The sequence below is a fragment of the Sinocyclocheilus anshuiensis genome, unplaced genomic scaffold, assembly GCF_001515605.1.
Source record: "Sinocyclocheilus anshuiensis isolate Anshui unplaced genomic scaffold, SAMN03320099.WGS_v1.1 scaffold874, whole genome shotgun sequence".
NCBI classification, from domain to species: Eukaryota; Metazoa; Chordata; class Actinopteri; order Cypriniformes; family Cyprinidae; genus Sinocyclocheilus; species Sinocyclocheilus anshuiensis.
In genome coordinates this window covers 1,352,333-1,366,281 of record NW_015538065.1, presented here as the reverse complement: position 1 = coordinate 1,366,281, position 13,949 = coordinate 1,352,333, and the positions used below count along the sequence as shown (strand labels likewise).

General features: G+C 37.8%; 1 protein-coding gene across 1 annotated transcript in view; it reads left to right on the top strand.

Moving 5' to 3' along the window:
• Positions 1 to 12,496, top strand: part of LOC107683578 (chromodomain-helicase-DNA-binding protein 3-like) — a 65,512-nt gene extending 53,016 nt beyond the window's left edge. Inside the window, exons 36-41 of the mRNA XM_016479651.1 lie at positions 582 to 690; positions 986 to 1,118; positions 4,586 to 4,781; positions 5,827 to 5,990; positions 6,787 to 6,913; positions 10,562 to 12,496. Coding sequence (XP_016335137.1) covers positions 582 to 690; positions 986 to 1,118; positions 4,586 to 4,781; positions 5,827 to 5,990; positions 6,787 to 6,913; positions 10,562 to 10,767 — 935 coding nt within the window. The 3' untranslated portion in view covers positions 10,768 to 12,496. The remainder of the gene's footprint in view (positions 1 to 581; positions 691 to 985; positions 1,119 to 4,585; positions 4,782 to 5,826; positions 5,991 to 6,786; positions 6,914 to 10,561) is intronic.
• Positions 12,497 to 13,949: the final 1,453 nt, after the last annotated feature.

Sequence of the window (13,949 nt, the reverse complement as noted above, 5' to 3'; positions counted from 1 at the left end):
GTCCGTTTCCATAGTGACTCGTCGATTCGTCGCTCTGTTGAGAATGTCTTGAGTCTTAACCAGGAACATACTCTGTGTTGAATTAACTTACTCCCGGACGCGTTTTTGGAACCACATACTGTACCTCGAGTAAGCAAGGTTTGGGGTTAATCAACCGAAAGTTCAGGGTTTAGCTGATGGTAAGTTAACCGTGCTTTCTGGAATACACCCCTGGTGGTCATTTGTCTGGTCTATTATTTCTTTGAGTTTTGTTTCCAAGCCCCAGTCGCTATAAATAGTTTCAGTTCCCAGAAGCCAATCACTGGATATAGTTTAATTTACAACTTTAAAAGAGAACAGCTAAACAACAAGGGCTTTATGCTTATGGTTCATAAACATTTCACCAGCGTTGAGAAAACATTTCAAGCAAACACTAAGCATACAGCCCACACTCTGGAGTAGTTTATAGCTCGATAACTCGATTTACACGCTTGCTAGCTTTGTTGTCGGAGGATTGTTGCGTTTTGTTTATTTATTCGTCAGCAGGTATAAACGGATTGTAAGTGATATCTGGCCATGTTGTGTGTTTCTTTTATGTACAGAGCTCCACACTCTTTGGCAGAACGAGGAGCGGGCGGCTATTTCATCAGGGAAGATCAATGAGATCTGGCACCGGCGACACGACTTCTGGCTGCTGGCAGGCATCGTGTGGTATCCTTGGAGATAGGCTGCTGTCGCTGTAGAAATAATCCAGTTCCATTAATGTATATTTATACTGCGTTTGCTAAATGAACAGTTTGTTTAGAGCTCCAAGCCAAGAAGAACAATGAAATAAAATGAGATGGAAAAAACTGAGTTCCTACAAATACATCAGTTTTCTTTAGCGAATACTACAGACAGCAAAATTGTTATTCTTTTATCGAAAATAAAGATCTTTAGATTTGAACGCATATCATGGTCTAGTGTAGGTTGACAGGTTTGAGCTTTGATCCTTGACCTGTTGAAGCCACGGCTATGCGCGGTGGCAGGACATTCAGAACGACCCGCAGTTCGCCATCGTTAACGAACCTTTCAAAACTCAAGTCAACAAGGGAAACTTCTTAGAGATGAAAAACAAGTTCCTGGCCAGGCGGTTTAAGGTATGTTGTAAATAAAGAATATAAATAAGTCTTTTGTTTAGTTTCTTTTCTTTTTGTTTGTTGTGATATCCGTGGTGGCGTTTTATTTGGTTTTCGTTGTGGCTTTTGTAGTTATGTTACGCTTTTTGTCTTGCGTTGCGGTAGGTCATTGTTTGAAAGCTGCTTCTTTTGTTCTGTCATTTGTGTCATAATTCTATACTTGTGTGTCTTGTTTTGGCATGCTTCTTACTCTACCTTTTGTTCTGCTGTTTGTGTGACTCCTGCCTGAAGATGTTATGTCGACACGTCACAATCGCAAACCCAAACCTGAATATGCTGACACGCGTTCTTGTGAAACAGACTTGTCTCATTGTTTTTCCTGTTTTTCTTTTCATCACATGTTTCATATCCTTTTCTCTACATCCTCCTTTTTCTTTTCTCAGCCTCCCTCGCGCTCTTTCTCGCTCTTCTTCTCTTACATAATTCCGAATACGTTGAGCAACCTGAGAACCGCCGTTATTCCAGTGGAACTTCTTTTAATTGGAAGCTGGTGCTTTCTCATGCTCATAAATCACTGGAACGGTTTATCTTTCCAGACGTAATTTTTCTGTCAATTCTGTTCGATAAATTTCTTAATTCCTTATTATTTTGCAGCCTATCTTTCTCCCTGTTTCACTCTCCCTCAGTCCAACTCTTGTTTTCTCAGTCTTTGTCTTTTTTTAATCGGTTTTCTTTCTTTTCTCAGCCTGTCTCACCCATGATACTTTTTCCATTGTCTTTTCTTCACTCTTTTAAAGCAGAAATTTGAGATTACTCTTGTGCTTAGATGATGTAATGAAAAAATTACTACCGTTCAAAAGTGTAGGGTCAGTAAGATGATGTTAATTTGTTACAAAAGATTTCTATTTCAAAAAATGCTGTTCTTTTGAATGAAAATAATAACAGTTTCCACAAAAATATAAGCATCAACTGTTTTCATCGTTGATGATAAGAAGTGATTTCTGAAGGATCATGTGAAACTGAAGACTGGAGTAATGGCTGCAACACAGGAATAAATTATATTTATTACATTACATTAGGGCTGGGCGATATAGCTAAACAATTTATCAACGATATAATGTTTCATATCGTTCGGTATCGATATTTTGTTTAGTTTCTTTTCTTTTTGTTTGTTGTGATATCCGTGGTGGCGTTTTATTTGGTTTTCGTTGTGGCTTTTGTAGTTATGTTACGCTTTTTGTCTTGCGTTGCGGTAGGTCATTGTTTGAAAGCTGCTTCTTTTGTTCTGTCATTTGTGTCATAATTCTATACTTGTGTGTCTTGTTTTGGCATGCTTCTTACTCTACCTTTTGTTCTGCTGTTTGTGTGACTCCTGCCTGAAGATGTTATGTCGACACGTCACAATCGCAAACCCAAACCTGAATATGCTGACACGCGTTCTTGTGAAACAGACTTGTCTCATTGTTTTTCCTGTTTTTCTTTTCATCACATGTTTCATATCCTTTTCTCTACATCCTCCTTTTTCTTTTCTCAGCCTCCCTCGCGCTCTTTCTCGCTCTTCTTCTCTTACATAATTCCGAATACGTTGAGCAACCTGAGAACCGCCGTTATTCCAGTGGAACTTCTTTTAATTGGAAGCTGGTGCTTTCTCATGCTCATAAATCACTGGAACGGTTTATCTTTCCAGACGTAATTTTTCTGTCAATTCTGTTCGATAAATTTCTTAATTCCTTATTATTTTGCAGCCTATCTTTCTCCCTGTTTCACTCTCCCTCAGTCCAACTCTTGTTTTCTCAGTCTTTGTCTTTTTTTAATCGGTTTTCTTTCTTTTCTCAGCCTGTCTCACCCATGATACTTTTTCCATTGTCTTTTCTTCACTCTTTTAAAGCAGAAATTTGAGATTACTCTTGTGCTTAGATGATGTAATGAAAAAATTACTACCGTTCAAAAGTGTAGGGTCAGTAAGATGATGTTAATTTGTTACAAAAGATTTCTATTTCAAAAAATGCTGTTCTTTTGAATGAAAATAATAACAGTTTCCACAAAAATATAAGCATCAACTGTTTTCATCGTTGATGATAAGAAGTGATTTCTGAAGGATCATGTGAAACTGAAGACTGCTGCAACACATGCAACACAGGAATAAATTATATTTATTACATTACATTAGGGCTGGGCGATATAGCTAAAAACGATATAAACGATATAATGTTTCATATCGTTCGGTATCGATAATTATTGAAATTTTTTATAACCTTTTTTAAAACAGAGCAATAGAATTTTAATTTTTTTTTATTTAACCACTGTATTTTTAAATTAACCCAATTTATTGAGACAAACAACAAATATGTTTTGTTTTAACAATCAAACACAAAATAAAAATTAAACAAATATCTCATTTCTAATGTTTTATATGCAGATTAAATAGGTTTTAAGGAAACTTTTGTCTTGTCTCCCGAGGCCACAGGAGGGCGCAATGAGAAAAATAATGCAGCGCATTTAAATTGTCAACGCAAGGAAGTAACTCTATAAAAAACGTGAATTACGTCTAAATTAACTCATAAAAATCAAATATAATTTCGTAAATTGCATAAACAATTGTGAACAAAACAGCATCATGTATTTATGCATTGCTTAATCCAAAGAGCCGAATCGCCCATCACGCAGATTGCATTTAAAACATATGAGACGCAGTGAAAAGGAATAAACCTCCACAAATTCGTGATGTGTTTTCTAAAAGTTTAAACTGTTTTAACTCTGCATGGCTTTCTATACATCTCTTGTGTGAGACGCGAGTGCAGCAGTCATATTTGTCCATCTAAAAAATGCACTGAATATGCATGTGTGAATGGCTTGGTTTCGGTAGCGGCAGCGGCGCGTCTCGTGGGATGCAACAACGTCACTTACTTCATCACCGCATCTCACGCGCCACTGATGACGCTCCCTGATGCACACCTAACATTCAAATGTTTATTTTAAATTCGACTAATATTCATTCTTTATTTACAATCTCCTCATCACAGGCAGGCACAGCACTCATTTCAGCATGTGTTCGTTTTTGTGTGTGCTGTGTGCGTCACTCATAGCACGAGCCTATATCATGCGCTATATTGAACATTTTTTTCTATCGTTATCGAAGAAGGTGTACCGTCGATAAATATCGATACCGTTTTATCGCCCAGGCCTACATTACATTACATTTATCTCACTAATCTATAATGGAATAAAAAAGTAACATAAAATGCATATATAATATTATAAGGATAATAATATTTTAGTTTGAATATATAGTGCTTTATTTAGCATGCTGGTAGCTTTTTGAATTTAATGTCTTTTGAAGCACCATTGTTTTAGCCATTCCAATTTAGATGGTCATTTTTAGCTGCTGTGCCATATCAAGTAGTTAGTGGGTTGCCTGAACAACTAGCTGACTAATTTAGTTTTACACATCTCTAGATCTAAGATCCCTCTCTCTTTTTCTCTCTCAGTTGCTAGAGCAGGCCCTAGTGATAGAGGAGCAGCTGCGTCGGGCTGCGTACCTCAACATGACCCAGGACCCGACTCACCCGGCCATGGCCCTGAACGCTCGCTTTGCTGAAGTTGAATGTCTAGCTGAGTCCCATCAACATCTCAGCAAGGAATCGCTCGCAGGAAACAAACCTGCCAATGCCGTCTTGCATAAGGGTGAGGAAAGTTTGTGTGGGATTTGTCTCATAAATATCTTCAAATGAAAAATGAGAGGGAATATGTTTGTGTGTAACTCGGACAAAGTTTGCTGGCGTCTTGAGGGTCTGATAAAAGGCTTCTGGATAGATCCAGTGGGACCAGTGCTCCTGCCAGCTCTGATATGGGAACAGTTCAAGAACACAAGGCACTTTTAAAGTCCTGGAGTTTTCTCAAGCGTGTTGTTTAATCTTTGCCGATAAACCATTTATTGGATACCAGTTGACTTGGCTTGTCACTCTTATTATTGTCTGAAATTGCCAATAAATTTCACATTTGACAATCAGAATTCACTGTCACGTTTAGTTAGCCTTCTGAACTGTCGATTGGCTTTCAAAGCTGATATTGATAAAAAGGTCTTTGATATGCTTCAAAACAAGTGCTAATATAGTATTATTTATACACTTTTTCATGTTTAGTATTTATTTTTTTAATTTCATATTTTGTAACTTTTATTTAAAGCTTTAACTTTTTTATATTTTCAGTTATATTTTTAATTCATTTTGTTTTTGTCATGTTTTAAATATTTCATTTTATTTACTTAGTTTATTTACTTATTTACTCGCTTAGTTTTTAGTTTAAGTAATATTAGCACTTCAGCTTATTTTATTTCAAATTTCAGTTTTTCATCTAATATTTATATTTCATTTTATTTCAGTTTTATTTCAATTCAAGAACATTTTCTTTAGCTTTAATTTTACTTTTAGTTAACAATAACAACAGAGTTCAAACCCTCTCTTCAAAGAACAGGTGACTGTGTTTTGGAAATATTTAATCGAATTATTTTGAGGCTTAATGAATTTCAGAGTATTTGGTAAAGAATATAATATAATAATGCTTCAAGCTCTTTTAGTTGTTAAAGTCGACATTCTGAATACATGTTCCTGCTCCTGAAGTTTGTGTGAAGATTCTATTAACAATTACACATTTAACTTTACAACCACATCCTGTCTGCTTCTATTAGTTTCTACAACCGGGCATGTTGTAATGATGGACAATTTTGTAGTTCTTAACCAACTGGAGGAGCTTCTGAGTGACATGAAGGCAGACGTAATGCGGCTCCCAGCCACACTCTCTAGAGTCCCGCCGATCACGGCCCGCCTGCAGATGTCAGAGAGAAGCATCCTCAGCAGACTGGCCAACAAAGGCAACGAGACACACACACCACCGGTAAATACGCAAATACATATGAATGCACATATTCATACAGATATTAAATTATTACAAAGTACACTACCGCTCAAAAGGTTGGTTCAGTAAGGATGCATTAAATTGATCAAATAAATGCTTTTGAACTTTTTAGTCAGCAATGAATCCTAAAAAAAATTGCATGGTTTCCACAAAAATATTACTGTTTTCAGCATTGATAATAAGAAATGTTTTTTGAGCATCAAATCATCATATTAGAATGATTTCTGAAGGATCATGTGACACTGAAGACTGAAGTAAATTCAGCTTTGCCATCACAGGAATAAATTACATTTTAAAATGTACTAAAATAGAAAATGCTCATTTGAAATTATAATAATATTTTAAATTTTTACTGTATTTTTGATCAAACAGATGTGGCCTTGTTGAGCATATGAAACACGTTGAAAAAAAAAAACATAAAAATTTTTACTGACCGACAATAGTGTACATACACTCTTCACAACTGCTAAATGCTCAGGCTTGTAAATATTTAACTATTAATATATTTGTATAAGTATATTTCAATTCTAAACATATTCCATGCGATTGAAATATATTTATAATGACTGACACAGAAAGGAATTAATAAATAATATAAAATAGTAAATATGCTCACATTTGTTGCAGCCATCTGGTATTAATAAAATGTGCAAAGTTTCAAAATGAATCTTATACAACTCTGAGTTAAGTTTGTATGTTTTTTAGCCGCTTAAAACTAAATCCCTTTGCATTCTAAGGTTTATAACACACTCTCTCTCTTTCTCTCTTTATCTAGCCTATTCCTCCAGGCCCATACGCCACCCCACAGAACTACGGCCCTCCCTTCACACCTGCACCTTCAGCGGCTCTCACTCTGGCTGGGGCCAACTACAGCCAGATGCCCCCTGGCGCTTTCATATCAGGTCAGTTTTGCTGATCCGTCCCCAGAAAGGCACCCCAAAACAGCCTCCAGTGATCTCATACTCTGGTTACTCTGAACCATTTTAAAGGCTTTTCATTTACACTGATGAAAAAGCAGATCAGCGTTTATTAAACGAGGGATATTTTTACGCAAAAGCACGTCAAGGTTGTAAAACTGTTGATTTGAATTTTTGTGATTTTATAAACAGTGTGTGTGTGTGTTGTGCTGTCTGTGCGTGTATATATGATATATGAAATATGAAATAGAAAGGAAAATGCTGGAAGTGATGTGGAATTCTAAACATAAAGTTCTTAAATGACAAGTTGAATTGAAATCTGTTTTGACCAGCTGGAGGTACTGATGTGTTTGTTTGGTTGGTTTAAATTTGAAAGGCAGATTTGCTTGCCATCTGTTGATCATGGCAGTCTCAAAATGTGAAAACAAAGTGCTTCTTGTAAGCAGCTCTGGATTAGAGCATCTGCTAGATGGTGAAATGCTGAAGTACATTTTTTTGGATGTTAAATTCTCCTGTCGCAGCTTAATATGCAGAGACAGCTATAAGTAGGCCATTCACAGGTTGATTCTGCCTAAAAATGTAAACACTGTGGCTCTGTGGTGCTATCAAAACATTGTTCCACAGGTTTGAGCATCCAATGGCATGAGTTAGGGGCGGAGCCACCTGTTTGGCCAGCCAATGACAGATGGAGAGGGGCGTGTTCTGAAAACCTGTTTGCAAACAATTATTGTTTTTGCAGTTCCTTTTGGTGACACAGGTGGTGTAGAATGTACTTTACCTTTAAGGGCTGAGGAATTCTTGGTAGCATTAGTAAAATGTAAGCAGATTTGTAAATAAATGCACCATACACGTATAAAACACCAGTGAATTTGGTTTCAGCAGCGAAAATGGGTGATTTTGCAACCTTCCCCATAAAGAGATGTAGCTACATACCCAACAAAACAATACTGAGTTTTCTAACTTTTTTGGAATTCAATTAAACGCTCTCTATCTTTACCTACACAATGCGCATTGTCCTACAAACATCCAGTCAGTAAGCAAATGAAATGTTTATATAGCAATTATTTCACACATTGAATTGGTCCTTCAGCTGATTTAAACCAATACTGTGAATCTTTTTCATTGATTCATTAAAAGAATCAGTTCAAAAGAGTCATTTGTGAATCAGACTACACCAGAGTTAATTTAGTATTATTTATATACTATTATAGATATTTTGAAATGGTTTTTATTTTTATATTTTCAGTTTTTCATTTTCATTTTAACTTTAGTATAATATGTTTTGGTCATTTTATTAGTGTTTTTAAATATTACTATTTAGGTTTCATTTATTTTTATGTCAGGTTTAAATTATTTCCAGTTACTAATCCTAGTGATTCATCCTATTTCAGTTAATTGCCAAGGCAGCATTTCTAATATTTATAACTTTTCAGTTTAAGTTTTTCATCCAATATTGATATTTTACTTTATTTCAGCTTCATTTTAATGAACAAATATGTTTTTAATATAGTTTTAGTTTTTAGCAAGCAGTGATTTATTAGTTGAGAAATGGACAGCGCTTTAGGCTATAACTTTACCATCTTATGATTAACGTGGCAAAATCCCCACGATTCAACTTCTCTCTGTTTTCTCCCTATGTTTTTTTTTCTTGCTCTTTCTCTCTCGGTCTATTTGTGTTTATGTGGGCGTACATGTGGGTGTACGAATGCTCTATTTCACAATAATTTTTGAGGTCAGTGTATGAGAGGCTGGATTTGACATTTGGTATGTAGTTTCTCTATAAAGCACTGATTCTTGAAAAAGGTTTAATCAGTTATCAAACTTTTGATGCACCTGAAATGATTTGTGTTCCACAGATTTCAGTATTTAGTAGTTTGGTATTTAATACTTCAATTGTAAAACACGGTTACAGATTTAATCCTTGCTCAATATGTCACTGTTCAGACATGCAAGCACATGTTCTGTCCTAAGCGGAAAAAAAAAAAACTACACTGACACAAGTCACACTTGATGTATTCATATTGCTGCAAAAATATGATTCTGGTTAGCACACTTAATTACATTTTAATTTGAGAAGGCCCCCGTGGAATTTTGGCAAAATTATTTCACGTTCTCCATCTTTGGTCCAAGAGAACAGATTAGCCCTGCCAGTGAGTTTATTGTTTCAATATTAGCTCTGTAACAGCATATGAATCAGAATCAGAATCAGAATGAGCTTTATTGCCAGGTATGTTTACACATACGAGGAATTTGTTTTCGTGACAGAAGCTTCCACAGTGTAACAGAATGACAGTGACAGAACAAAAAACACAGAAAATAAAAAATAGAACAAGTAAATAAGGAATAAAAATAGTGTGTGCAGGAAGAACTGAGAAGAACAAATGTAGTTGTTTTTGTTTGACATTTTCTGTTTATTCTATCAGAGGCCAAACTCCGTCCATCGTCCTGACTGTTTTTACCCATACAGAGTGGACTGAGTGTCCTGATACCAATCTTTCTACCACAAGGGAGGCATATTTTCTTGCCATGGTGCTTTTTCTGAAAATGTCATTACAGTTATCCAGAACCTTAGCCGTGCCAGGAATCGCTCAGCCAAGGGAACATTTTTTTGCTTTTCTACTCAGATATTTTTAAGAGAGAGAAAAAAACCCATAAAGAAACACAAATGTGCTTGTGCCCTTACGCCGGTTTTTTAAACCCCCTGGAGGCAGAACTAGACTCTCGCTCTTTGTCTGTCTCTCTCTCAGTCTCTGTCTGTCACTGAAATAGCCCCAGACTTCAGATCCTGGTGGGTGTAGAGGCTGATTGAGTTTGTTGAGGCTGTACATGCTGAACCCTCGCCTGGCTAAAAATATGCCCCACTTGGGGCCCGTTTGAACCCTCTGGTCCCTGATTAAGACAACTGCGGTGACCTCAGTTTAAACCGAGCCAGGGAGCGAGATGAAAACAGCATGCCAGACTAAACAAAAAAAACGAGAGAAAGAGATATAAAATAAAAGAGAAAAATGAAGGACAGACTGTGTTGATCTGTTTAACGTATTCCATAATAGGACATTTTTTGGACCCGGTCAGACATCTCTCTAAAAGACAGAGGAAGAAGTGAGAGGGAGGAAAGAGACAAAATGGAGTGTGAGCTCCGCTTTGCCTCTGTAAAAATCCTAGCGGACCCCGTAACATCTCGCTCAATCATTCTTAAAGTTGTCAGAAATAAAGACCTTGGCGAGCACGTCTTGTTTTCTTTTTTAAGTCATTGCCACTTAAACTCTTAGCGTTTTACATGTCATGAACTTTATAGAGCAAAAGGTTTTAGACACATTATGTCAACACAGATTTCTTCGGCAAAAAATGGCCGAACGTCTATTTTTTTTACCTTGTGAAAGTTCGGTGCGTCACTGCTCTCGCAGCCAGTGGATGTCCTGAGTCTGGCTCTCGGGATTATTTGTAAGAGCGCGAGACACAAACTGGGAGATTTTATGCTTTTTCTTTGTTCGAGAGAAGGCCTCCTTCCAGCCTCCTGCCTACAGTTATGGGTTTTTCTCTGTTTTCTCAATATTGAGGACTGATACTATGCCACTGATTGACCGCTCCCTACCCCCCCAGTGTCTACAGTCTGCCCCCTTTCTGCCTCCACAGAAGCTCCGTCCTGCCTGAAGACCAAGGAACATGACGTGCTGCAGCGCCAGAGGGTGGTGGACCTGTGGAAGGACGGCAAGTCGGAAGGGTCAATTGGGCAGGAGCTTCGCATGCCCAAATCCACCGTGCACAGCATCATCGTCAAGTACCGACTCAGCAACACGGTGGAGAACCTGCCGCGCAACGGACGGCCCAAAAAACCATGACCTGAAAGAGCGATGGATGGAGGACAGGAGGGATGAAGTGACTGTAGAATGTGAGGGGCAGAAAGGCTAGGAAAAAAACGATAAATAAATTAGACAGGATTGGTGTGAAAATACTGTAGCCCAAAGAATATTGTAGCAGGCTGCTGGACTTCTTGAGAAAAGATACTCTTCAGGCGAAAAGGTTAATAACAGATAGACAAAACGAGCAAATGCAAAAGAGAGAAATGAAGTAGGGAAAAGGGAGCTGAAACAAGAGCCGTTTGGATGACGAAAACACAGACCTCTTCTTCCACTTCTGCCTTTTCCAGCACTTTTTTTCTCTCTCTATCTCTCTTCCACTCTCACTCTCTCTCCCCTTGCTCCCTCCGTTCCCTTTCTTTCATCTGTCGGTCCGAGAGAAGTCCCAGCAGATCAATTTTTCATTTGGTCGAAGGAGCGAGAGCGCTCGTTTAAGTGCCCGAAACCTTCCCTCCCTAATTCCACCACAAATCACTATTTCTCTGTATCCCTTTATACAGTATCTCTCTTTCTTTTATCGTTTATCCACTCTCCTTCTGTCGTTCTCTCTCAACACGCATATGCAGCCTCACAGTGTCAGAAGTGAAGGATTCCAAAGACGGCAGTTTTTCCAAAATACCACAAGTTTGTTTTCTGTCATTAAAACCCCTGACCCAATCACAACTGTTTTGGAACTGAGGCACAGTGGAGTGGAACTATCTTTTTTCCTGGAAACTGCGGACCTTTTGAAAAACTCTCCAGCCACGGACTCTCTGCATTCCTAAACCAGGACTGTGAAATGTTAAAATGGCTTGAAATCGCTCCATATATATATATGAAGACTGACTTTTCATCACAGCAACCTGTCCAGTGGGGTGATGCAGACAGATATATATCTGCACCTGAACTGAGATCAGTTGCATGATTTTGCAGAGCTAACTTATTGAAGGAATGCACTGATCCTGGGTCAGAAGACCTTCATGCTGAGCATGCACACGATTCAACCTGTCCGACCAAATTCCTGCGCTGTGCTAGAGCCAGATTCAATCCCCAGCAGGACGTTTATACAGTACATGACTGTTGTATGAGAACTCCCTGCATTCTACAAAAATGCACAAACACACCCACGTGTGCACACTCACGCACGCTTGAGAGCCACACAAGTAGCGCTGTATTTTCCACCACATGGTGTGTTTTATTGTAGTGGCTGAGTGTGCGTGTGTGTGCATGCAGTATCAATGAACTGAAGCTAATTGTGCGTATGTTTGTGTTCGGTTGGGGTTGATTCTGTACGAGTGAAGATTCAGGGCTGCTGGTGTGTGGGTTCTTCTGTGTGAGTGATTAATTGTGTGAGTGCGCTGGTTGTTTGAATAGGCTGGGTCACTGAGGCCAGCTGCCATCTCTGCATGTTTTTCTGGTTTACTGAGGCGTAGAGGCAGGCTGGTGTGCAGAAGCCAAACTTGGTGCCCTCAGATAATGTTTGGTCAGAGAAAGATGGCGGAAAGGGAGACAGTCTGAGAAAGACATCGGAATAACAGTTTTATGGGTGACTAGCGGATATTTTGATAAGCGATTAATGTGAATTAGGTTGAAAACGCCAAATGTATTTTCTGTATTTTATATAAAAGCAAGTTAATTAACATGTTGCCCAGTGTTCTCTTCCAAACACTGTGCAAATTGAAGCCTGTAAAAACAAATATAGATGTATAAAAGTGGGCTTCACTAAACATTATGGCCAATAAAGATGAAATAAAATAAATGAGAAATGTAAAAAAAAAATGTTGTTTACAGGAACACAAACATTCCCAGACATAGAGTTTGGGGTTGATAGGAATTGTTTAATGTTTAGAAAGACGTCTCTGATATTTACCAAGACTGCATTCATTTGATATATATCGTACTAATATACTGATTTTGTGCTCAAGAAACATTTCTTATTATTATCAATGTTGAAAACAGTTGTGCCACTTAATATTCTTGTGTAAACCATGATACATTTTTCAGGATTCTTTGATTGAACAGAAAGTTGAAAAGAAAAGTTTTTTGCTGAGTAACAACAGTATTAATTTCTTTCAAAAATTCTTACTGACCCCTAACTTTTGATCGGTACTGTAGTAACGTGTTAATATCATTTTTCCTGAATACGTTTCCCTGTAAAGGACTTCTTATATTTATATCTCAGTACAGTTACTGCTCTTTTAATCTATTTTTACTGGTGTTGCATACATTTCAATTAAAGAGTTAAATGGGGAATTTAAAATCTAAATTTAACATCAACAAATTTCATCAAAATGAATTATTGATCGTCATTTCTCTGTTAATTTCTCGCTAAGTGAAGTCTTTTAAGTAAAACAATGCCCAATTAATAGATAATGATAGTTGTTATTTAATTTGTTTTGATTATTATCATTATTCATTATTATTGATTTGATCAATTAATCGTTGCAGCTCTAAGTACGAGAGACAGACAGCCTGGGAAGAGAGACAAATCTAAAAGAAAGAATCAGTCTGAGAGTGAATCAGACAGAGAGGGACAGAAAGGCAGTCTGACACAGATACACACGGTCTGAGAGAGACATTTTGGAATAGAGAGAAAGTCTGAGTATAAGTGGTAATCTGAGAGAGACAGTCTGGGAAAAAGAAGAAGCCTGAAAGACAGTGAGACAGTCTGGGAGAGAGACAGTCTGAGTGAGAAAGCCAGATAGTTCCAAGATTGTTGATTGTAGAAGCAGAGAGTCAAGTCACTCCGAGATCTGAATCTGAGTAATGAATTATTTTCCTTGGCTCACGTTGCAGGAGTATGCAGTACTTCATACTTCATAGAACGTTCAGAGATATGAAAGTCACCCGGCGGGTTTCTAGCTCAGCATTTCCCCCTTGTAAAGGAGCCCCAATGCATTCCAAGCTCTCTCCAGATGTGTTCCCATCTGAAGGCCATGCATTCTTCTTCTCTTATTGCATGTTTACGAAACGGTGCCAGTCTTAATCAGATAATTGAACTCAAGCGTTACCATTAGCCAGTTCCAGTGCACACATTTCTATTTTTGCACACTCCAGAACATTAATCTCAGCCAAAACCTGTAGCACAACAAACGACTCTAGCATTATTGTCCTTGGAAAAACGTTGGTTGTGTAATTTTGAGGAACACATGCCAAGAGGGATTGTTCCTTTGAAGATCTTGCAA